Source organism: Dunckerocampus dactyliophorus, chromosome 2, assembly GCF_027744805.1.
Source record: "Dunckerocampus dactyliophorus isolate RoL2022-P2 chromosome 2, RoL_Ddac_1.1, whole genome shotgun sequence".
In the NCBI taxonomy this organism is placed as follows: domain Eukaryota; kingdom Metazoa; phylum Chordata; class Actinopteri; order Syngnathiformes; family Syngnathidae; genus Dunckerocampus; species Dunckerocampus dactyliophorus.
Genome location: NC_072820.1, coordinates 30,317,274 through 30,342,251, shown reverse-complemented (window position 1 = coordinate 30,342,251; position 24,978 = coordinate 30,317,274). Strand labels below are relative to the sequence as shown.

The following is a 24,978-nucleotide window of genomic DNA, read 5'->3' as shown; positions in this document are numbered from 1 at the left end:
CAACGGAATAGAAATGGAAATGATAAAAAGGGTTATAAATGAGATTGTACAACCGCTAACGTACCTTAGCAACCTATCATTCCAGACAGGTAAATTCCCAAACAAAATGAAAATAGCTAAAGTAGTTCCAATCTTTAAAAATGGAAACAAACATCAATTCATAAATTACCGACCAGTGTCCTTACTGCCACAATTTTCCAAAACCATTGAAAAACTATTTAATAACAGGTTGGACAATTTTATAAACAAAAATGAGTTACTCACGGACAGTCAATACGGATAGAGAAGTAACATTTCAACTTCCATGGCACTGATAGAAATTACAGAGGAAATCACCAACGCTATAGATCACAGAACGTGCACGGCTGCAGTATTTATGGATTTAACAAAAGCCTTTGACACAATGAATCATGATATTCTAATCACTAAACTAGAAAGGTATGGAATTAGAGGGTTAGTCTTGAACTGGGTTAAAAGCTACTTAGCTGACAGGAGGCAATATGTGAAGCTAGGAGAACATACGTCCGAGGAGTTAAACATATCATGCGGCGTTCCCCAGGGGTCAATTCTAGGACCAAAACTATTCAATCTATATATAAACAACATCTGTAAAGTCCCAACAGACCTAAAGCTAGTATTATTTGCAGATGATACAATCGCATTATGTTCTGGAGACAGCACACCAGAGATAGTACAACAAATCACAGATGAACTAACTCTACTAAAAAGATGGTTTGATAAAAACAGACTATCCCTGAACCTCAGTAAAACTAAAGTAACGCTATTTGGTAAGTGTAAAAAGGAAACGTACCAGCAAATACAAATTGATGGTGTAGACATTGACAGGGCAAACGAAAATAAATTTCTCGGGGTTATAATAGATGAGAAGATGAACTGGAAATCTCACATTAAAAATGTAAAACAAAGTGGCAAGAAACACCTCAATACTGAATAAAGCTAAATTTGTCCTTGACCAAAAAGCACTACATACGCTCTACTGCTCACTGATATTACCATATCTAACTTATTGTGCCGAGTTATGGGGCAATAACTACAAAAGTGTACTTCAGCCACTAACTGTGCTACAAAAAAGGTCACTCAGGATCATCCATAGTGCTGCTTACAAAGAACACACAAACTCTTTATTTATAAAATCACAATTATTAAAATTTGCGGATCTAGTAAACCTTCAGACGGCTAAAATTATGCATAAAGCAAACAATAACCTTCTACCGAAAAATGTTAAACAATTCTTATCAACAAGAGAGGAGAAATATGATCTGAGAGGAAAATTTAACCTAAAACACCTATATGCACGGACAACACTGAAAACTTTCAGCATTTCTGTATGTGGAATCAAGTTGTGGAATGGATTGAGTAAGGAACTCAAACAATGCACAACAATGAGCCATTTTAAGAAAAAGTACAAGCAGTTGATGTTCACAAAATACAAAGAAGAAGAGACCTGAACCACTGTGTACATACAATACAACATCTAACCACTACTACACTGACTATTAACTCTTCATTGTGGTGAGTACATGGTCTGTACTCATTCATTATCAATCAAACACTTCTTCAATCATTCTATCAGTTATTATTAAGCCTCTAGCTTCCTTTTAGTAAGTAAAAACCTTGGTTATGATCGCACTACATTGTCATGTAGACCTACAAAGTACACTTGGAAGAACAAGAGGTGAATAAATGTATTGCAACTGATGTGAAACTGATGAGGGGTAGGATTAAATAAGCTTAGCTTCTTCCTACTCCTTTTTGGACATGCAAAACTGTAAACTGTATTATGTGATGTGCTACTGTTTGACTTGTATGCATGTTCAAGATTAATTAAAACCATGAACCATGAACCATGAACCATGAACCATGAACCATGACAAGGAAAATAGGACACAGCAACAATGTTTTAACAAGGATACAAAAACAAGAGGCAGTGAGAGCCAGGCAAAATGTGTAAACAAAGATGCCAGAAAGTCAAATGAGACTGAAACGTGAGCAATCACACACGCTAGCATAGATAGGCTTCGCATGTGACAAGCTGTCATCTATAAACTACACATTTTATGGGCTATTTTTCATTTTCTCCATAATAAGAAACAAAGTGAACGTCAACACAAGACCAGCCTTGTACTTTTAACTGGTCACACACAAGTGCCAACAGGGCAGACAGATGACGTGTGTTTATCAAAATCAAATGTGGTCTATATATGCATAATTATGTATCTATATAGCATATATTTCCATTCATACAATACTTAACATTGTTTTTAAAAAAGCTAATTTTTACGGTGTAGCGACTTTTATTTTGTTTTATTTTATTTTTTTGTTTTCAAATGTGTTAATTTGTGGATGGTGAAGCAGTCTTATTTTACACTTCCTCAAATTCAAACTGCACTTGCATGTCTTTCATTAAAGCAGGGGCGTCCAAACTTTTCCCATGACTGCGACATTGTGAATATTGAAAGGATGCAAGGGCCACTTTGATATTTTGTAAATATGCTAAGAAGTTTATGTATATCTCAAGAAAAAAAACTGCATCTCAGCTTTGTGATATCAGTGAACAAGCCTATTAGTATTTGCTCTTTTTTCCCATTTTTGTTTTTTCCCCCCAAATATTTAAACTTTCTTCTTAATCTTCTTTGTTAATTTTCTTTTTGTGATATTATGACTTTATTCTGATAATTTGACTTTTCCCCAACCTAATTTTCTAAAAATTACAACTTTTTGGGTTTTTTTCTCACAATTTTACGAATTTTAAAAATTAAAAATTTGTTCTTTAATAATTAAACTTTATGCGACTAAAATGATATTTTTCTTTATAATAAGTTTATTCTTGTAGATTTTTTTTTACTTTTTAGGTTAAAAAATGACTTTCTCAATATTTTAACTTTGTTTCTGCATATATATTTTTTTGGCCCCGAGACGACCTGTTGAATATCTCACAACACGCCTTGCAACTCGGAGGTCAAATCCTAGTCAAGTTTCATACAATTAACTTAAAAATGAATAAATCACAATTGCGAACTACAGCCACATTAACACACTTTATTGTTTAATTATTTCTTATGACCCAAAATTGAGCATTATCGTCTTGGCAAAGGCACAGCACATGTACACATGACTAATATTACAGCCGATTTGTTCATTTGTGTTTGAAGTGTCGACTCAATGTTTCTCTCGTGCATCCTTCGTCTCTGTGCTTTGTTTTTTTTCCAGGTAAACCATGAAGGCATTTTTTTCAACACAGTTCTGTACTGGCGGTAGAGGACTTAGCCGGTAGAGGGCGGTAGAGACCGACGGGCGATACTCCAAAAAGCACTCCATGCACTTTGTGAGCTACTAATACTTTCCTCGTGTGTCTGCACGCTGTTTTGTGTGCTTTTGTGACATTTTGTACTACTTTGCGTGTGTTTTTTGCTATGGTTATTGCTGTCAAAGTGATCACCTCGGGTCCCCCCGTGGGGCAGCTGTTGTCACCGCATCTCTAGAACCTGAAAGGGATAGTTCGGATTTTTGGACATGAACTTGTATGACATCCAGCGGTGACTTACCCACCACTTTGTCCCGTGAGCCGAGTTTTGGTCTCATTTCGGTGATGAATGTAGTTCCAGTGAGTTGGTGGGGCCACTTAAGTAAAGAGTCTTCATCCACTGTGGAATACATTCATGTAACTATGAGGGGGTTGTCAGTCAATATGGAAGATTACTTTTGGTCAGTGTAGCAATTTAACTGTTACTGACATTGTTTTTAATCGGTTCCCGACTATATGTTAAAAATAATAGTAATAATCACAACCAGACAGCAAAATTATTTTACCTATTTACTGGGGCCTCTGTCAGTTGGGGCCGTTGGAATTGTCCTAACTATCCCTCCTTTAAGGTGCCCCTGCACAGTGTTGTCACATTGTGATTATACTCAGCAAACAGGATTATTTGCACAGCAGCTCGGTGTGCACTTTTACTGTATATTATGTCAGCCTTCTGGATCAGGAGTGGGCAAAGTACGGCCCGGGGGCCACATCCAGCCCACCATGTGATGGAATCCAGCCCGCCAATTGCTTCCAGTGTATTTAATGTAAACTTTGAACATACAAGCTGACCATGACTTGCAAGTAGTAGTGATTGTTTAAGTTGATTTTCACATGCAGCCATCCAGACAACTACCTCACCCGTGGTGCCAAACAAACACAAGTCAACAAATACGTGACGCACAACTTAACCTACCCACTGCATTGTCTAGGAAGTAAAAAAGGAGGGACGTTTCCTCTACTCTCTAATAGTCAATGTTTTATCGTTCATAGTTCATATTGTCTATATCACGCATCCTTGTACCAAACCCATGTACATCCCGGGTGTCTTTTCCGGTAAAAAAATAAATACAAAAATTCTAATTGTGTAATTTGGTGTGGTCTGATGTTTAAAGTGCTCTTGAAAAAAGGGACACAAGCACATATAGCAGATTGTATGACACCTTTACACATAAAATAGGTGGACGGTTAGAATTGTAAGCTTAAACTAGTGTGGGTGTATCAAATATATAGTCTGGCCCCCCTGGCCAATTTTGTTAACTCAATGCGGCCCGCGAGTCAGAAAGTTTGCCCACCCCTGTTCTAGATGGTGACCCCTGACCTAAAGGGGGGAGCGTTTTAGGAAATCATTCCAGACGACACGCTTCTTATCGCAGACTGGTGACGCGTGCTGCTGAGCGTCTAATCCTAGCATGATGTTTTATTGCAATCACTCCCAAAATGATTTTCAAGAAAAGCCCAGTGGCGGCTCCAGCAGCGTTACGTCATGTCCCGCTGATGTCATTTGAACTTTGACACCCCTTTCCTCCCACATATTCATCAACTTTGCTCTCTTGCTTGAGACAAGGAGGCATAATATTGATCATTTTTTAAAAGTAGATAATGTAATTGTTCTGCAAAAAAACATTTTGAACCGCCTTTCTCCAGTAAGACACCTTCCCTTGCCTTTGGGCTTTCCACACTACGTCGGACCAAAATTGTCTTGCAAAACAAAATGATAACATGTCTTTATCCAAGTTATGAAGATGTAAGACTGCATAATTATTCTGTCTGCAATGTGGCTATATCTGTCCCTGACAAGGTGTTCTCCTTAGTGAGCTATTAGAGCTGCTTCTAACTCAAGCTCAGACCGAATTGGATCACTAGTCCAGCCACTGCGTGGAATCCTTGCCTGCACTCGCTGAGGGAAAGTTTTCTCAGAAGGCCGTGCTAATCTTCCGCATCTTCACTCAACTCTGTATGAGAATAGCATCATGTACAATTGTAAAAACTGTACACCGGGTATAACTGAAGTGTTGTTTGAAGTGTATTTAACGTGTACATTGTGCTTATTTGACTGTGTGTGTCTGACACACACACACACAGCTATCTGCAGTGTGAAAAAGTGCTTGCCTTGTTTGTCATTTAAATGTTTCACATCATCAAACACATTTACATTTTTATTATTAAGGGAGAAAAAAAAACATACCTATATGGTCCTGTGTGAAAAAGTGATTGCCCCCTAAACCTAATAACTGGCTGGACCACCCTTAGCAGCAACAACTGCAATCAAGTGTTTGTGATAACTTGCAATGAGTCTCTTACAGCGCTGGGGAGGAATTTTGGCCCACTCATCTTTGCAGAATTGTTGTAATTCAGCCACGTTGGAGGGTTTTCCAGCATGAAGCACCTTTTTAAGGTCATGCCACAGCATCTCAATAGGATTCAGGTCAGGACTTTAACTAGGCCACTCCAAAGTCTTCATTTTGTTTTTCTTCATCCATTCAGAGGTGGACTTGCTGGTGTGTTTTGGATCATTGTCCTGCTGCAGAACCCAAGTTGGTTTCAGCTTGAGGTCACAAACAGATGGCTGGACATTCTCCTTCAGGATTTTTTGGTCAACAGCAGAATTCATGGTTCCATTTATCACAGCAAGTCTTCCAGGTCCTGAAGCAGCAAAAAAAGTCCCAGACCATCACACTACCACCATCATGTTTTACTGTTGGTATGTTTTTTTGGGAGGGCTTTTCTCCTTCCTGAGCTACCACCTTATTATCAAGATGTTTTCTGGCAAAATTGAGACGAGCCTTAATGTTCTTTTTGTTCAGTCGTGGCCATGCAGGCTGTTTTTGTCCAGTGTCTTTCTTATGGTGGAGTCATGAACACTGACCTTAACTGAGGCAAGTGAGGCCTGCAGTTCTTTGGATGTTTTGTGTTTTTCCCATTGAGAAAAATCATTAGTTCTTATGATAAAAAGTGCATAAGAACAAAAACAAAAAGTTTTGTGAAAAGATTTGATGCACGGAAAGTGGGGAAAGAAATATTTATTGAATGCATTTGTTACAATTTTTTTACACTTTTATGAGTGGGACCATTTTTGGACCAAAGGGTAAAACGTGTAACTTTATTTTAAAGAAGTGTTACATGTTAAAGCTCAAAACAACAATAAACCCCATTTTTGTGTTTCCAGCAAGACCATTTCAGGGACCCCTCATATCCTATAAAACTGCACCCAAAAGAGCCCTGCCTCCCAGACTTTGACCCCCATCAACGCCGGGCTCGTGCACCCAAAGACTGGCGGCAACACCTCGCAGGTTAGTGTGTGACCACCAAGATTTACGCCTCCCAGACTGCTGCTGTCACGGTGTGTTCTGGGTCCCTACTAGACACAGAGAAGGGCAAGAAGAGTCCACACTGTTGGATTGAGCAGTAAAACGTGTTTATTTGCTTCATGAAACCAGCAGCTTCATGCTAACGTAATGAAAAGTTTACTACAACATCGCACTTTTCTATTTCTGCACTTGAAGCGATACGGACACACTTCGCTGGTCCACCTTGTTAACGCCGATGTACAAGATGCATTGTGTGACGTCAGCGCTCCAGTTAGGCTAATAAAGTTTATAACAAAAAACAAAAACTACCGGATGGAAGCGTAGCGGAGAACATGGTTCTAGCAAATTGTGTCATGCCAAGATACAGTATGTAAGCCCACATCTCACAAAGACACTGGAGAAATGCAAGTATACTGTATTCATTGATTCATTGTATCCAGTATTGTTGTTCAATTACAATGCAATTAATTGTGATTATTTAATTGCAAGTGCTCTTATTAATTCTTTATTTTTGCAAATTGATTCCACCCACTAATTAAGCAATATTTGTCAACACATTTGTCCATCAGAAACTGCCTGGCTAAATAAAAGTCAGTCATTACTGGCGGTTTCATCATGCCTCAGTTGCATTGAGAGTATTATATCAACTGTGGAGACATCTGAGCAGCTCCAAACAAGATGAGTCTTTTGGACTATTTGGACTTCTTCACAACCGGATTGGCTAGCTTCTGTCCGGTGAGGAAGTGCCACACGCCGCCTCGGTAGAACTCGTTTCCGAAGGAGTAGAGCAGTGCGTTAAAGATGGGGTTAGTCTTGGCCACCACGGGAAGAACCTGAGACGAAGCAGAGGTGTTAATTTTATTATTAAAGAACATACAATGATGACACTCACCATCCTCAGCTTTGGAGATATGACCTTGACGTTTTGGAAACAGGCGTAGATGCACATGAGGACATATGGGCCCCAGCACATCAACATGACCCTCAGAGGCAAGCTGGTGTTGAACTGACAACAATAAAGCCATGTTAAAGATGATAACGCGCATGTTTCCAGCTGTCTCAGAGTTCTTACTCGGTGCTGATGGACCTTCTTGAAGTGTTTGTAGATGGCGTTGTAGCACGACAGCATGGTGAGGGCGGGGAAGGTCAGGTACAGCAGCACCAGGGTGAGCATGAAGGTGATGAAGTTCCTGGTAAGAAGATGCAAAACACACACACAAAAAAAACTCCTCACACTTTTCTTTGTTTGGTCTTTTCCCTCCCCTACCTGTCTCCTCTAGTGTAGTCCAGGGTGCAGCAGGTCCTCATGGGTTCAAAGTCATAGACCCCCCAGCCCATGAGGGGCACGGCGGCCCAGAAGATGGACAGGATCCAGATGATGGCGCTCATCACCATAGCAGTGCTCCAGAAGAGCTTTTGCCCTGCAATGGTGACAACTTGCTGCATCACATTAATAAGTATGTAAGCAAACTTAGAAAGCCCACCCACCAGCCACTTCATTAGGTACGCCTGCAAGCGCAAATGAGGTATATGACAAGAACTGTAGCACATAAATCCATCCTAGAAATACATGGACTTTTAGCATGTCAAGATGTGGAGTAAAATGCTGGCCTATGCGGTTTACAAGGTATACAGAGTAAGCAGAATGCTGACAACCACAGTGAATTCTTCTGGCTCTTGTACTGGATCTGGATGTGTACCTAGGCCTGTCACGATAACACATTTTGCTAGACGATAATTGTCCTAAAAATTATTGTCGATAATACTATTGACAGCATTTTTGAAGACTATTTTTTCATTAATTATATGGCATAATAATGCAAGTACATATCAAAAGCAATAATTTCTCAAGAGTATATAATATTGTAATTGGAATGTCAAGAGCTTTTAAATAAAATATATTAAACATTATTTTTTTAAAGATAAAAAAAACAAATTAAAATGGACTGTGTCTCTTTTAGCAAAAACTGCATGTAAATCAAAATCACAACCAAAAACACAAAAAAAAATAGACCCTGTCTCTCTGTCTCTTAAGAAAAAAAGCCCACTCCAATAAAAAGTACAGAAAAGAATAAATAAAATGGAGTATCAAGTCTCTGTAAAGAAAACTGCACTTGAATAAATAATGACATTGGGAATTATTCCTTAAAAGGATAGTTTGGATTTTTTGACATGAAGTTGTATGACATCCCCATCAGCATTGTAATCCAATAACAGCAACTTACCCCCCACTTGGTCTGCTAAGTCCAGTTCTGGTCAGATTTCTGTGATGAAGCAAGTAGTTCCACTTAGTTGCTGGGGACAATTAAGTAAAGACTTTGGCTTCTCAAAACAATATGCGTTCAAAAGATTAATACATTTGCATCAAAAATGCCTTCTCAAAAAACAAAAAAAAATCAGACGTCACACTATTTGTCTCACCGTATCCTTGCGCACTGTTGCCTGTGCGTTCATGTGTATGTGACGAAGACACTCGCATCTACTTCCGCGACGGAGCGCCGCGGCCAGCTTGTTTACGTATGTGTTTCACAGCGGAAGAAGATGCAAGTGTCTTCGTCACATTCTCATGAACGCACAGGCGACAGTGTGCAGCGATACGGCGGGAAATAGATATAATGCCAAACGTTTTGTGAGGTTTGATTATTTGAAAAGGCATTTTTGTGATGTTTTGAACGCATATTGTTTTGAGAATACAAACTATTTACTTAACTGTCCCCAGCAACTAAGCGGAACTACATTCTTCATCACAGAAATCTGACCAGAACTGGACTTAGGAGACCAAATTGGGGGTAAGACGCTGTTATTGGACTACAATGCTGATGAGGATGTCATACAACTTCATCGAGGGAAAGGCTTCTTGAGACGTCATCTGTACTTCTGTGAAGAAGGTGTCGAATGTTTCGCTCCTCATCCGAAGAGCTTCGTCAGCGAACTAACAAGTGCTGGTAGCCTAGGCCTTAAATACAGTAAGAGTGGGCGGAATTGGTGTGCCAACACCCTCCTCCTATGGTTCCTTACACCCGGTTCCTTATGGTTCCTTATGTAAGGAACCAATATTAGTTCACTGACGAAGCTCTTCGGATGAGGAGCGAAACGTTCGACACTTTCTTCACAGAAGTACAGATGATGTCTCAAGAAGCCTTTTCCTCGATGGACAACTCCTGTACGACTGAGAGCCTACACAGACATACAACTTCATGTCAAAAAATCCGAACTATCCCTTTAATAGGAAGGCTTAGCATGTAGAGAATGACACTGAGTGTGCACCATTTTGTGCTGTTTTGTTTATATTTACTTTGCCCACCAAATGCCTCAGTAAGTGTTTTTTTTTCCCAGTTGGGAAAACTGGATAGGATGGTTGTGTTTGAGGTGTGCATGCAAATTGCTCGTATTCCCCTTCTTCATTATCCCTAATTTCCAATCAGTTTGTCAGTGTTCATGCGCTCCCCCTGTTCATTCTGTTTGTGTTTCCCACACTGAGGCTGTGGCATTTGGCTTACAAATTGCTTTTGTGCCTTCATTCATATTCAACTTAGCTCATGATGCTAACCTGTGCTCATGCTAATCTTCTCTGTGTATCAACTCACTAGCAGCTTTGCCTCACCTACTGAGCCAAAGAGGCTGAATGGCTGAGAGGAAGGTTCACTCTCTCCATTCATTCCAACAGAGACCCAACATGCACAGAGTGAACCTTCTCTTGTCATCCAGCCTGTGTGGTGTAGAGAGGAGAAAACAGTCAATGCATGCACATGTCAATTTATCGAGTCCGGCAAAATTATTGACTTAGTTTTTAATTACCGTTCGATTAATAGATTTATTGTTTATCATGACAGGCCTATGTGTACCTAATGGCCGGTGAGTGTCTACCCTCACAGGTTGGACTCACTGGTGCAGTACTGGTGATATCGGTCCCAAGCGATGGTCGCCATGAAGCTGATGGACGCCAGGACTGCTATCATGCCTTGAAAGCCATGATAGGCGCAGCCTTGTTGGCCAAAAGGCCAATATCTTTAAAAAAAAAAAAAAAGATGTGTCTTCACACAAACACACAATTTTCTTGCTTTCTAGTATTTTTGGTTACATCATTTATTTGCATTACAATCACAATAAAACATTTTTAGGGGTGTCCAAAGTCCAGCCCATGGGCCATTTGCAGACTGAAATGTATTTTTATATTTTTCATACTTAGTATTTTATTGTTATATTTGCAGCTAGATATTTTTTTGTACTTTAAAAATAAAAACTACTACTACTCAAGAGAGTATCCAGCCCAAACAGAAAAGGCAAAAACATAACAGTCATGTTACAAAAAAATTACACTCATACCAACAACTTTTTGCTTTGTCTGGCTTTTTTCTACTTTTATTTAACCGCTTGGCACATGTGTTTCAAAGTGTGAGGCAGGGCCCCAAAAGACTTTTCACACATATCTGTTTTGTGTGTTTTGTCATGTTGTTCATATTGTTTGTTGATATTGTTATTTTTTTATAAACTCCTTGGTGACAGGAGGGCTTTGGGGACAAAAAGGATTTGAATGAAAGCCAGTTTGTGCTTTTGTTTGGTTATTTTGAAACAGTGACTTTATTTTGCTCAAATAATTGAAAAAATTCTCCATCAGTATCGGCAACGCTGGCCCTGTATTTACTTGGTACTGTATAGGGGTGGGAATCTCTGGCCAACTCACGATTCAATGCGATTACGTTTCAGAGGCCTGCAATGCAAAGCTAAGACGATCACAGATGCATCTCGATGCATCCTTTTTTGTGATCAATAGTTTGTCAGTTTTTTCATGCATAATTTTTTTCTATATATAATTTCTTTTTACTCACTGTGTACTACTAAAACAAAGTATATTTCTAACGGATGCCAGCCTGTGAGGCTGTGCAAGTGTACGTTGGTAAACCTCACTCCCTCTGCCTTAAGAGCTGCGCTGAACACGCGGCCGACAGTCCGGGCTTTTGGCTGTGTGGTCTGCGCTCTTGCCCCCCAGTGCGGGCGGTGCGAAACAGGGCGGGTTACATATTTGTAATGATCCACAATTAAAATAAACATGAAACAGATGAATTTACTTCCATGATCTTTTAATAATTGGAAGGTTACAGCTACCAACATATTTCCCATTACACAGAACCAGCAGCTAAAATCAGACGTCACAAATCCCTCGGCGTTATATTTGTCTCCCGTAAATATACACATAAACAAGATGGCCGCCGCGCTCCGTTGTGGAAGGAAGCGTCTTCGTCCCATACACATGAATGGAGAGGCGACATTGCGCAGGGATATGGCATGAGACAAATATAACACTGAGCGATTTGTGGAGTCTGATTTTTTTGAGTAGGCATTTTTATGATGCAAATGCATTACTCTTTTGAATGCATATTGTTTTGAGAAGCCAAACTCTTTAAATAAATGTCCCAGGAACTAAGCGGAACTATGTTCCTTGTCAGGGAAATCGGCGCAGAACTGGAATTGCGGGACCAAGTGGGGGGGGTCCCGCAAAACAACATCAACTACAACTTCAACTCACTGTTGATGTAGTACACTGCTGATGGGGATGTCATCAGACTTCATGTCAAAAAATCCTAACTATCCCTTTAAAGACTAGTGGGCGTGGCTTCCACATTCAGTGTATGTGATTGGCTTGTGGGGCAGTCAGCGGGTGCCCTATGGACTCTGCCTAGCAACAAATGGCTGGCTGGGCATTTGGGTCACCAAAAAAAGGAATGTGGGCCAAAATATTATGTCTGTCCAAGAGGTTTATAGTATTATAATATTATAATTTGTTTGGGAAGTTTTATAATAAACCAGGAATGATTAGTGTTGTCTTACTGATTTGCAGCATAGCTATATATTATTATTACTATATATAAGATATATTAAATTAGAAAAAGTACTTTATTTATTTATTTTTTTCCTCGTATGGAGGCGAGCTAAATGGTTGGTACCCCACCATTTTCCTCCATCTTATGTCGTGATTAATTCATCTATTTATATACAAAAAAAATGGACCAAGTCGTGTGGTGGTACCTGAGGTAGCTGGCGTAGGCGGCCGTGAGTCCGTTCACGTTGAGGCTAATGTCGGCCAAGGCTAGGTTGAAGACCAGGAAGTTGCTGGGGGTCCTCAGCTCCCGGACACCCAGGAAAGAGGCTACGCTGACGGCGTTGAGGAGGAACCCGAGTACCCCTGTGGACAAATGGAGGACGGTTCCAGCTAGCAAGCCAAGCATCAGCAGTCTTCCTGGTGGTCCTCGCTCCTACTTACCGCCGACAAAGAGCGCCGAGCCGAACAAGAACATGTCAAAGTCCGTGAAGCCCTCAGGTAAAGTGTACGCTGCCATGTTGACACACTTTTACTAACTTTCAGACGAAGCGCTCTGCTACTGCTGCAATGTTTGTCCTCCTACAAAGTGAAGCTTTGTGTTGCACTCCTGTCACATGGTGAAAGAAAGGGGGAAAAAAACACAGCACAAAGAGATTTTAAGTTGCTTAAAGCTGCACCAATCCGCCCAAGAATGTCCTAAGAAGAAACCTTGCCTACCCTTTATTAAATGTGTGTGTCTTCACCCCTCCTCTGAGTTCACATGTCGCTTGACTGCAAGCAGCAGAGGAGGGGAAAAGTATTCAAATATTTGAAGACTTTTACTGCAGTGTAGCTGAAATAAATATAATACATAATACAGGTCTAAACTTCGACTCATAAAGTAAAAAAAAAAAAAAGTCAACTGAAAAAAAGTGTAACACATCATTTTATAAACTAGTGCTAATTGGGAATGTACTCAAGAGGCTACTTGATACACACACACACACACACACACACACACATATATATATATATATATACACACTCCTGATCAAAATAAAAAAAGCAAAAAAATTGCTGGAATTTGCATTTTGCACATTTGGATCTCAATGAGGTTTTAAGTAGAGCTACAATATGCAAAAGCAAGAAGGGGAAGTGAGACAAAAAACATTTTGAAAAAGTAATTTATTGAAAACAACAATTAAACTGAAATAGGCTGTTTGTCAGCTGATCAAAAGTTTAAGACCACAGGCCATAAAAGCCAAAATCTGCTCAAAATGTTAATTTTCTGTCAGGCATTCCCACTGTCATGCCCTCCTGACGGTAAAGCTAAGAAGCTTTCTCTTTTTGAACGTAGTTGGATCGTGGAGCTGCATAAGCAAGGCCTCTCACAGCGTACCATTGCTGCTGAGGTTGGGAGCAGTAAGACAGTCATTCTACATTTTTTGAAAGATCCTGAGCATTATGGAACAAAAAAGTCAAGTGGTAGACCCAAAAAAATAACACCTGCGCTGAGCCGGAGGATCCGATTGGCTGTCCATCAAGACACAGGGCGGTCTTCCACCCAAATTAAGGACCTTACTGGTGCCAACTGCAGCGCAATAACCATCAGACGGCATCTGCAGGAAAAGGTTTAAAAAAAACAATTTCAAAGACCTCGTCTCCTTCAACGCCACAAAACTGCCCGTTCAGACTTTGCCAGGGAGCATCAAACATGGGACATTGAAAGGTGGAAAAACTTTTATTCAAGTTCTATTCAAACATGACACCTGTTTAATGACAAATGAGCATACAGAGAGGAGATGTGCTTTGCAAATAAAGTGCCATTTAAATGTTGGCAGTCCTCTCAGCAACTTTGCCATTAAATTAACAGTTTTGCAATGTTGTCATTTAAAAAAAAAATTTAGACACAGCAGGGGCACGACACAGCGGCGGCAGTCCGCCCTCCCATGCAGCCCACCACCACAGCTTCAAAAAAATCCTAGAGGAAACCCTGATGACTAAACGAAAAAAATGTAAAAGTCCTGATGCGCTGGCCCAAACAACCATGAGGTGAACACGCCAACCCTATACAGGGCTGTCACAACTAGACAAAAAACAACTGTCTCTGTCACGTAACTAGTTGCATGATGCGACAATACAAACCAGCTTCGACGGTGACCACAGCCCTGCATAGGCAGGTGATAATTTCTGAGGTGGAGATGAGAAAGCTGGTCAAGATCAAAATGAACATTGCCTACTTATACACATGCCAGAATGACATTACATTGCTGGTTTAGCAATTCACTGCATTTATAAATTCTATGTATTATTATTATTAGTATTGGAAAATATTACCTGACATGGAAAAAGCGTCCCCACACAGTCACACACAGTCTGATGCTCTTTTATAACTTAATTCTGACCTGAACACAACAACAGCAGTACAATTCCAACACCGTATACTGTATGTATCTCCAACTCACACGTCTCTCTAGTCCGTTCATCCTGGGAACGACACTTTCTCATTCTCATTACAAGAACGCGAGAGGCATTCAGGGTAGGGATGTCCCAATCTTATCTTCGGGATCGTCTGCCAATCCGCTGTATTTGTGAAGATTGGATAATATCAGCTTCCGCCAGATCGGTTCGATCGGGTTGCCGTATCAAGTTCGTAACTCTGAGCCACACTCCAACATGGTAGATGCAGTAATGCACCTCAATGCTGGTTGCCACTTGACTCCACCACCCACAAGAAGACTAAAACGCAACACCACCATGCAGACATGTCCATGGTGTACCGTGGTGAAGTTAGTTTCACATTGGACATTGGACGTTGGACATTCGGCTCCGTAGCTACAGAGGTAGCTGGTACCTCTGGTTCCCTCTCACTGTGCCCGGACTGCTGCATCACGGTGTAGGCAGCTCACACGGGAAGTGCTGCTCTAACCACTGGTTGATAATAGGGACCTTACAAACACTACTAAACATGTCGAAACGACAGTGAAAAACCTTGGAAACTCCTCTGTTACGGAGCGTGAATGGAAGCTAGCAGGGTTCGCTTAGTGTAGCTAGAGCAGCTGTGTGTGTGTGTGTGTGTGTGTGTGTGTGTGTGTGTGTGATATTCAGGCTGGATGAGTATATTTTCACTGTGTTGTGTTTTACTGCTTTAATGTAAGGACCATTTTACAATGCCCACTGATGACGTGCAGGCTCTGAGTGAAAAAAGATGAGAGGCACATTTATTCTTAAACCTGGTGCATATGAACCGTCACTTGCCATTCTCAACACACACGACACATTCCGGCTTTCAAAATAAGAGCATTCTTTGTCACATTTGTCATTGTTGTAATTGTGTAAAAAAAAATAAGGGTGTCCTTAAAACATCTTATATTAATAACATGATTGGAAGTACATCAGTGACTACATCTTCCTTAATCACAAGCACGGGCATAACAGCTTGTTGAAGATTTAGTAGCAATATGTGCTGAGGCTGACATCCCATTAGAAAAGTTAGCTAAGCTACATCCATTTCTCACTTACTGGACACAATGGACCAATGATGTATTGCATCAATAAATGTAAGGATTTTTGCATTTTATTCACGAACCCAAATAGCACACACTCTGCTGGCAAAATTAGTGGAAATGGTAAAAAAATGAATTCTAAAAGATTAAATCGTAGAAAACTGAATTTGGGAAAAAACAAAACGGATTTCACAGGACCCAAAGAAAGTTTCTTTAAAAAATCTTATTCTAAATCACACCACAAATTGATCTATAAACATGTCAAATGATTAGTCCTTCCCTATAAGTATTTTGCACCCCATTTTTTCCAATTTTTTCTTTTATTGTGTTAGGGACCTGACTCACAGAGGTTTGTTACAAAAAACAAACAATATTGTTGGTCATGCCGTGTAATAAAAAAGTAAATTCAGCAATACTTTGGTTGCATTATGTTTAATGCTTTGAAGATCTATTTTCATAACCATATTCAATTTCACAAATTTATGTTTGTAACAAAATTCACGATACTGTGAGTGTGCACCATTTTGCGCTCTTTTGCTTATATTTCCTCTGCTGACCAAACGCCTCAGTAAGCGCTGACTGTTCGGACGGAGGCTCTGCTGCACCTTCAGTGGTGTTTTTTTCCCAGTTGGAAAATTGGACAGGATGGTTGTGTTTGAGGTGTGCATGCTGTACAAGTTGGTCATATTGCCCTTCTTCCTTGTCACTACTTTGAAGAAATGCGACATATCGGTTTGTCAGTGTTCATGTGCTCACGTTCTTAAAACCGAAATATTCCCACACTGGGGCTGTGGCATTTGCCTTAGAAACCAACATCCCTTTTGTACCTTTGTTCGTGTTAGCGGATGCTCGCTCATGAGGCTAACTTGCTGCTAGCACTCTGTGTATCCACTCACTGTAGCCCAGCCTCCACCTACTGGGACAAAGAGGCAGAATGTGAAAGGGGGGTTCATGCTCTCTGTTCATTCCGCTGTAGCACCAATGCGCACAGACAGATGCAGAGTGAACCCTGTTGTCATTCAGCCTGTGTGGTAAAGAGAGCCAAGGAAAACGAACACACATGCATGGACATGTCAATTTATTGAGGCCGGCAAAATTATCGACTTTGCTTTTTTTATCGTTCAATTAATGGATTTATTGATTATCGTGATAGGCCTACCTAGAGGGCTCTATTAATGTTTAAAAAAAACGTATTTAGAAAGTTGTTGACAGATTTTCTATGCTCTGAAAATATTCTATTGATAAAAAAGTAATCCTACTTAGCGGAAATTGACTTACTGAATTACTGTATATATTGTTCATCTCAATAAATGAATTAGGATATTTTTTAAATCTTAATTGATTTCAGTAGTTTCATTGAAAATGTGAAACTGTAGTTTATAACTTAATTTGTATTTAAATTTTTGTTAATTGTCGTTTACAATTGAAGTTATTTTAAATTTAAAAACAGGAATTTTGGACGTCTTGTTGTCTGGTTATGTTTGAGGAGATTTCACAAGCACAGATATGCAATAAAGGGGAGCGAGATATATATTAAAAAAGACACAGAGGTGATTGGATTAAAGGATTTGTCGTCTGTTTTACTCTGCACTTGTGGAGAATAAAAACAGTGACGTTGTCCACTAAATGGGTCAGTGAAACATGAAGATTCTGTCATTTCTTGACTCACGAATGACGCTATTTACAGCACCTCAAAAATACAAATATGAATACGATGATTTGTAGGTCCTTTTTGGACATGTGGAACTGTGAATTGTACTATGTGATGTATTCCAGTGTAACTTGCTAGTGTGTTCAAAATAAACTAAACCATTACCAAGTCTTGCATTAAAAAGAAATTATTGAAATTATTGGTAGACAGTAGAATTCATGGTTCCATTTATCACAGCAAGTCTTCCAATTCTGGAGCAGCAAAATAGCCCAAACCATCACACTACAGTGTTCCCTCATTTATCATGGGGGATAGGTTCCCAAAATAGCCTGCATTAAGTGAAATCCTCAAAGTAGACAACTTAAATTATTTTTTACAATTATTATATATGTCTTAAGGCTGTAAAACACCTCACCATACACTTTTATCAGACAGGCAATACAATTTTTTTCACATTTCTCTCTTGTTTAAAGGCTCTCAAAGTTAAAATTTCATTTGAATTTCAATAATCAACTAGTTGGACACAAGGAATTATTAAGTTACTCACCCGTATTTCATTGCCTCTTCGTCCTGGCGCCGTTCCGCTGTAGTGTTTTGTATCCATATTGCTCCTGTTGTCGTATTTTCCTCTTCCTCCTCCTCCTTCTTGAACCGTTGAACCAAGGATTCATTCATTCCGTAATGACACCCAATAGCCGCAACTTCTACCTTCCTTCAGCATGTCCAGAGGTTCAACTTTTTGTGTGATGGCTGGCATCCTCTGCCTTTTGGGTGCAGAACGCTTCGTCAACATTGTGGGTCTTGTTGGGGAGAAAACATTCAAACATACAGTGTTCAGTGTCACACGGTTAGCTTCTTCTGTTTCTTCTATTGTTTATTGCCGGTTAGCAAGCAGCCCACACAAAGACGGCACAAAGGAGATTGATTGACAATGGTCTACAGCCAATCGGGATGCAGAAGAAAATGTGCGGTGCAGACAGAAAAGAAAGAAGAGAGTGAGACACCGCCACCTTCCCACAATGCAATTCTTCTTAAAGGGCCAGGGACTGCTTGTAACAATATTCATATGCTGTTAAAAAAAAATAAATAAATAAAAATGAAAAAGCACTAAAATTGCACTTAAAAAATATCCGTGAAACAGCGAGTCTGCAAAATGTGAACTACGATGGAGCGAGGGAACACTGTACCTCCACAATATTTTACTGTTGGTATGATGTTCTTTTTCTTAAATTTGTTGTTACTTTTACGCCAGATATAATTGGACACACATCTTCCAAAAAGTTCAACTTCTGTCTTGTCAGACCACAGAGTATTTTTCCAAAGGTCTTTGGGATCACAAGATGTTTTCTTGCAAAATTGAGACGAGCCTTAATGTTCTTTTTGTTCAGCAGTGGTTTTTGTCTTGGAACATGCAGGCCGTTTTTGCCTAGCGTCTTTCTTATGGTGGAGTCATGAACCTTAACTGAGGCAAGTGAGGACTGCATTTCCTTGGATGTTGTTGTGGGGTCTTTGTGACCTCTTGGATGAGTCGTCGCTGCGCTCTTGGGGTAATTTTGGTTGACCGGCCACTCCTGGGAAAGTTCACCACTGTGTCATGTTTTCGCCGTTTGTGAATAATTTGTATTAGTATTTTTTTGGAGTCCCAAAGCTTTACAAATGACTTTATAACTTTGTAACCTTTTACTGACTGATAGATCTCAATTAATCTCAGTTATGTTTTAACTGATGTTTTAACTTAAATTTTAACTTTTTCACACAGGGCCATGTAGGTTTGGATTTTGTTTCTCCCTTAATAATAAAAAGTTTCATTTAAAAACAGCATTTTGTGTTCAGTTGTGTTGTCAATGTATACATTTGTTGTGTTGCCCATGTTTATATTTGTTTGATCTAAAACATTTAAATGTGACAAACATACAAAAAAATGAGAACGCAGGAAGGGGCAAACACTCTTCATGATCTCCTGACTGTGTGGCCAACATGCTAACCACCCGGCCACAGTGTGGCCCTTTTTCGATATACATACCATATACATATATGTATATACACACCTGATGAAAATCTTAAGACCAGTTGAAAAATGCTAGAATTAGCATTTTGCACATTTGGATCTTAATGAGGTTTTAAGTAGAGCTACAATATGCAAAAAACAAGAAGGGGGAGTGAAACAAAAAACATTTGGAACTTGTAATTTAAAAAAAATTAAAAATTAAATAGGTTCTCACCTGATCAAAAGCTTAATACCACAGGCTATAAAAGCCAAAATCTACTAAAAATGTTCATTTTCTGTCAGGCATTTACACTGTCATGCCCTCCTGATGGCTAAAGCTAAGATGCTTTCTCTTTTTCAACGTGGTCGGATTGTGGAGCTGCATAAGCAAGGCCTCTTGCAGCGTGCCATTGCTGCTGAGGTTGGGCGCAGTAAGACACTCATTCCGAAAAATTTGGAAAGATCCTGAGCATTATGGAACAAAAAAATCAAGTGGTAGACCCAAAAAAATCACACCTGCGCTGAGCGCCTGCGGTCCCTATTAAAAGCAACCAGCAGTTAGAGCGGCACTTCCCGTGCGAGTTCCCTACACCATGACGCAGCAGTCCGTCACAGTGAGCGGGAACTAGCGCTGTAGCTACGGAGCCGAACGTCTAACGTCCAGTGTGAAACTTACTTCACAACGGGACACCATGGACATGTCTGCATGGTGGCGTTGCGTTTTCTTCTTCTTGCGAGCAAGTTGGCGCGAGTCGAGTGGCACCCAGCTTTGAGGCACGTTACCGCACCTACCATGTTGGAGTGTGGCTCAGAGTTGCAAAGATACGGCAACCGGATCGGCCTGATCTCGTGGCAGAAGCCAATTTTATCCGATCTTCACAAATACAGTGGATCGGCAGCTAATTGAGGAATTATGTGTAATTATCTTTATTGCCATATTGAATATAATTATGATATCAATTACTTTGGTTAACTGTAAACTTTGAAAATGTGAAATCCATCCATCCATTTTCTATGCCTCACTAGGGTTGTGGGTATGCTGGAGCCTATCTCAGGACGAAAGGCCGAGGTACACCCTGGACTGGTGGCCAGCCAATGACAGGGCACATACAGTATAGACAAACAAACATTCACATGCACATTCATACCTATGGACAATTTAGAGTCGCCAATTAACCTAACATGCATGTTTTTGGAATGTGGGAGGAAACCGGAGTGATTTTGAAACCGTAGTACACGGAGAAAACCCACGCACGCACGGGAAGAACATGCAAACTTCACACAGAAATGCGCAACGGAGATTCAAACCCAGATCTTCCCGATCTCCTGACTGTGTGTGCTAACCACACAGCCTAAATGTGAAATACTAATCATTAATAATAGAGGACTAGAGACGTGTTTGGTTGGAGTTGGAGATACATATATGGTGTTGGAATTGCACTGCTGTTTATGTTCTCAGGTTAGAATAAAGTTAAAAAGATTGTCAGAGACTCTGTGGGGTGCTTACACTCCGTTTTAACAGAGAGCGGTGGCTTGCCATAATGCGGATGCATTAAATACGAAAAAAAATAATTAATGAAAAAAAGTAATTAATCAAATAAATTTGTTACCGCCGCTATATTACGTGTATATATATATATATATATATATATATATATATATATATATATATATATATATATATATATATATGATAAAACAATGATTTTATGATAAAACAATATGGGTGGCATGAAATGCATTTTTTCAACTGAAATCCTTTATTTTATTGTGAACTCCAGCAACCTCTAGTTGTGTTGCAGTCTACTAATTGTCAACACTGGAAAGAGAAAGAAAGTGACAAGTGTGCAGCCTATCAGCTTCCAGGAAGCCACACTCTAATCGTGTGAATGAAAATAACCCCAAAGTAAAGTCCTCCTCCTCCCTCCTGCTTCTCCTTTAATCCCTCTGCATCCTTTTTATCTGAGGATTCACTGCAGGCGGAGCAGAATGGAGCCGAGAGCCCGCCTGGCACCAGCATGCATCTCACGTACCCTTAATTAAACAATCACAATTTTTTTAGTAGTTAAGTAGAAGTAGTAGCAATTTAAAATGAGTCGACATTTTTCTTGTGCTCTTTGCGTGGCTTTGGTTTTTCTCCCACTCATGAGCACTTCGTGTCCTGCAAAGTGTAGCTGCTTCTTTCACAAACTGAGCGATGGATCCAAAGCAAGGTAAATATGATTATTTGCAAGTTCTTCTCGTTGCTTATTATCGTTGATTTTGAATCATTTTTTTGCATTTGTGTGTATGTATATATATTGTGTAAAAATAGACTGTCCATTGGTGGTTCAGTCGTGGAGGATTAACTTGGAGTTGCTCTTTAATCTGCTTTGCTTGTTACTGGACAATGGGCCACTACTTTTGCAGAACTATTTATTTCAAATAGCATCATTTTAATCTGCATGCTGGTACATTTCAAAGCTGGAATGGCACTCGTCTCCAATACAGAACAATCCTTATTTTGATCAGCTGCACGTTCTGACATTTAGGGAAATTTAGGAAAATGCCGTATTTTGTCATTTTTACATTAGTGAAGAAGTTTTATTGATGTTTTGCTTTTTATGCAGTCCTGCTAACCCACAGTCATAAAACATATGCTCCTTGGAGTTCAAATAAAACGCATTTCAACAGTTGTGCTTTACTTCCTGCAGAAGTGTACTTTGCAACGATCCCGAGATCAGCGTTGTTCCTACAAACTTCCCCACCGACACATCCAAGCTACGCATCGAGAAGACAGCCATCACAAGGATTTCTAGTGACAACTTCCGCTACCTTGACAGCATGGAGTTCTTGTGGATGTCTTTCAACTCCCTGAGTTCGCTCAGCATGGAGAGTTTCCGGGGTCTTACAAACCTGGATGAGCTGAGGCTGGACGGGAACTCCCTCACCTCATTCCCGTGGGAGTCTCTGAGGGACATGCCCAACCTGAAGCTGCTCGACCTGCACAACAACAAGATCTCCAGCATCCCCGCGGAGGCCATTATGTACATTAAGAACATCACCTACTTGGATTTGTCTAGTAACAGTCTCACTACTGTCCCTGTGGACGTCCTCTCGCTGTGGCTGAACGTGAAACCGTCTCAGGAAGCAGACTCCTCCAAGTTCATTCTTGGTGAGGCTCATGTACTTTTTGACACCACCTGGGAGGATTAGTGTAGTGTATACAGCTGTGTGTAGTTACAACGGCTCTCATGCAACAAGGTCTCAATGGATGCACTTGCGTTTCAGGTCTCCATGACAACCCGTGGTTGTGCGACTGCCGGCTTTATGATCTGATCCAGTTTCAGAAGTCTCCGAGGTCATCTGTGGCTCTAATAGACCCCAGGCTGCGGTGTGCAGACCCTGAGAGTCTATCTGGAGTTTTCTTCACTGAAGCAGCGCTGCAGAGGTGCCAGGGCCCACGGGTGCACACAGCCGTTGCACGTGTCCGTAGCTCGTTGGGCAACAACGTGCTCCTTCGCTGTGGCACAGTCGGCGTCCCCATCCCCGAGTTGGCCTGGAGCCGTGCCGACGGCAAGAAAATCAACGGCACGAGTGAGTTCTCCTGAACCAAATTCAGTGATGCTAAGATTAGAATGACATCTATTTCTGCTTGAGTATTGGGATTGGGATTAAAGTTATTCTCTTTGTGCCAATCTGCTTACCCTGCAAACCTTTTCTTTATTTTCAGTTCAGCAAGAGATCTCAAAGGAGGGAATCATTTGGTCCATTCTGAGCGTCCCTGCAGTCTCCTACCGGGATTCGGGAAAGTATGTGTGTAAAGCAGCTAACTTTGTTGGAACAGCGGACGCAATCATCTCCCTGGTGATCACAGACTCATTTCGTTCTGAAGAAGCAGGAGGTGGAGGAGGTCCAGTTGCTAAGAAACCCAGAGGAAAGAAAGCTGGCAGTATTGGGAGGGCCGCATATCAAGAGAAACTGATCGCCAGGTATGTCCCTCCCCCAACGTCTTCGGCAGGCAAACCCATCATTGAACGCCTCAATGGCAAAGGAGTTACTGGGAAGTACGATGTTGAGAGCTACAGCGTGTCGGATGGCTCTCGAGTTCGAGGCAGAGCATCGGACTCTCAGAAGATGGAGAAGAGCTCTCTGGGTAACATGGTGGCCAATGCCTCGTCCTTACAAGCTCCAGAGAGAAGGATTGTGCGTTCGGTGAAGGTGATCGGCGATACCGACCACACTGTTTCGTTGAATTGGAGAGCCCCAACAGCCACAAACACCACCGAGTTCAGCGTTCTGTACGCCGTGTTTGGCGAGCGGGACATGCGGCGGATCAATGTAGGTGCTGGCAAAAACCGTATCACCATCGACGGCCTGGTGCCAAAAACGAAATACATTGCTTGCGTTTGCGTCAAAGGCCTGATCCCAAAAAAGGAGCAGTGTGTAATCTTCTCAACGGATGAGGCAGCCAGCGCAAGCGGCACCCAGAAGCTCATCAATGTGGTGGTCATAACAGTGGCCTGTGTGATTGCTGTGCCCCTCACTCTGATTGTGTGTTGTGGCGCCATAAAGAAGCGCTGCCAAAAACTCTTGGGCAGGCAATCCAAGGAAATACAGGATTCCTATGTCACCTTTGAGACTCTGGGACCCGGGGCTAAAGCTAAAGGGATGGAAGGTGAGTATCTGACCCGGCTAAACCCTGATGAGTCCAATCGACTGCTCTCTGCCAGGTCTAGTGTTGACTCGGAGGCCATTGCTAGGACTGAGGGGCCACCAAACGAGTACTTCTGCTAGAACTCAACCCCCCCCCCCAAAAAAAGAACCCAACGTTTGCCTCAACCTTCTAGAGGATGCACTTTGAGACTGGAGTAGTGAAGACAGATCCCTCTTTGAGGATGGATGAAATACAGTAACTTTACAGAAATACTGTGAAAGCATAATTATATATTGGTCATCAAAAAAGGGAAGTTGTACACAGTGAAAGGGTTATTTACATGTGGTATTCATGTGTACAAATTGCACTTTTCAACTATAACAACCCATAAATTATCCAGCATATAACCTCCACACTGTGTAAAACCCTTTACATGAAGATATCGTATTTAGAAAGACCAAGCGACTGTTATTCTATCTTTTATGTCGTTATGATGTGCCAGGTTTACCGTCCACTCAACTTACAACTCACACTTTTTATATGTAAATATGTTGTCAACTGAGGCATCTCTATACTGTATGTGTGCATGCATTGTAAATAAATGTTGTTTTTTTTTTACTTGATACCTGCTTGTTTCTTATGCCCCAGGAAATACATGTTTGATTAAAATAGTGACATGTGCCTGGAAGTAGCCAATAATTGTGGTGCATCATGGAACTAAAGCCACACTATGTTTATGTTAAATCTCATCAAACACACAGCAAC

At 40.7% G+C, this 24,978-nt stretch overlaps 2 protein-coding genes across 3 annotated transcripts; one reads left to right on the top strand and one right to left on the bottom strand.

Annotated features, from left to right (window-relative positions):
- Window positions 1–6,723: 6,723 nt before the first annotated feature.
- rgrb (retinal G protein coupled receptor b) lies at window positions 6,724–13,286 on the bottom strand. 2 transcript variants are annotated; one of them, XM_054752988.1, is made up of 8 exons: window positions 13,172–13,286; window positions 12,896–13,061; window positions 12,661–12,817; window positions 10,520–10,641; window positions 7,901–8,054; window positions 7,706–7,823; window positions 7,526–7,639; window positions 6,724–7,466 (listed from the first exon to the last, which is right to left on the bottom strand). In XM_054752988.1, exons 2-8 carry the CDS (start codon window positions 12,969–12,971, stop codon window positions 7,326–7,328), a joined length of 882 nt encoding a protein of 293 aa, XP_054608963.1. In that variant the 5' UTR covers window positions 12,972–13,061; window positions 13,172–13,286; the 3' UTR covers window positions 6,724–7,325. The 2 variants fall into 2 exon arrangements, with proteins under 2 accessions (XP_054608963.1, XP_054608954.1); XM_054752979.1 differs by lacking the exon at window positions 13,172–13,286 and having other exon boundaries at window positions 12,896–13,120.
- An 8,252-nt stretch (window positions 13,287–21,538) lies between these two features.
- lrit1b (leucine-rich repeat, immunoglobulin-like and transmembrane domains 1b) lies at window positions 21,539–24,836 on the top strand. The gene is made up of 4 exons (XM_054752938.1): window positions 21,539–21,790; window positions 22,271–22,731; window positions 22,848–23,153; window positions 23,290–24,836. Exons 1-4 carry the CDS (start codon window positions 21,669–21,671, stop codon window positions 24,351–24,353), a joined length of 1,953 nt encoding a protein of 650 aa, XP_054608913.1. The 5' UTR covers window positions 21,539–21,668; the 3' UTR covers window positions 24,354–24,836.
- The last annotated feature ends 142 nt before the right edge of the window (window positions 24,837–24,978 follow it).

Excerpts from the sequence above, each read along its gene's own strand:
- rgrb (XM_054752988.1), bottom strand. The coding sequence starts at position 12,971 with ATGGCAGCGTACACTTTACCTGAGGGCTTCACGGACTTTGACATGTTC. Across the intron at positions 10,642-12,660 it reads GCCTACGCCAGCTACCTCAG|ATATTGGCCTTTTGGCCAAC; the intron begins GTACCACCACAC and ends TTTTTTTTAAAG. Across the intron at positions 7,824-7,900 it reads GACTACACTAGAGGAGACAG|GAACTTCATCACCTTCATGC; the intron begins GTAGGGGAGGGA and ends TCTTCTTACCAG.
- lrit1b (XM_054752938.1), top strand. The coding sequence starts at position 21,669 with ATGAGTCGACATTTTTCTTGTGCTCTTTGCGTGGCTTTGGTTTTTCTC. Across the intron at positions 21,791-22,270 it reads AGCGATGGATCCAAAGCAAG|AAGTGTACTTTGCAACGATC; the intron begins GTAAATATGATT and ends TACTTCCTGCAG. Across the intron at positions 23,154-23,289 it reads CAAGAAAATCAACGGCACGA|TTCAGCAAGAGATCTCAAAG; the intron begins GTGAGTTCTCCT and ends CTTTATTTTCAG.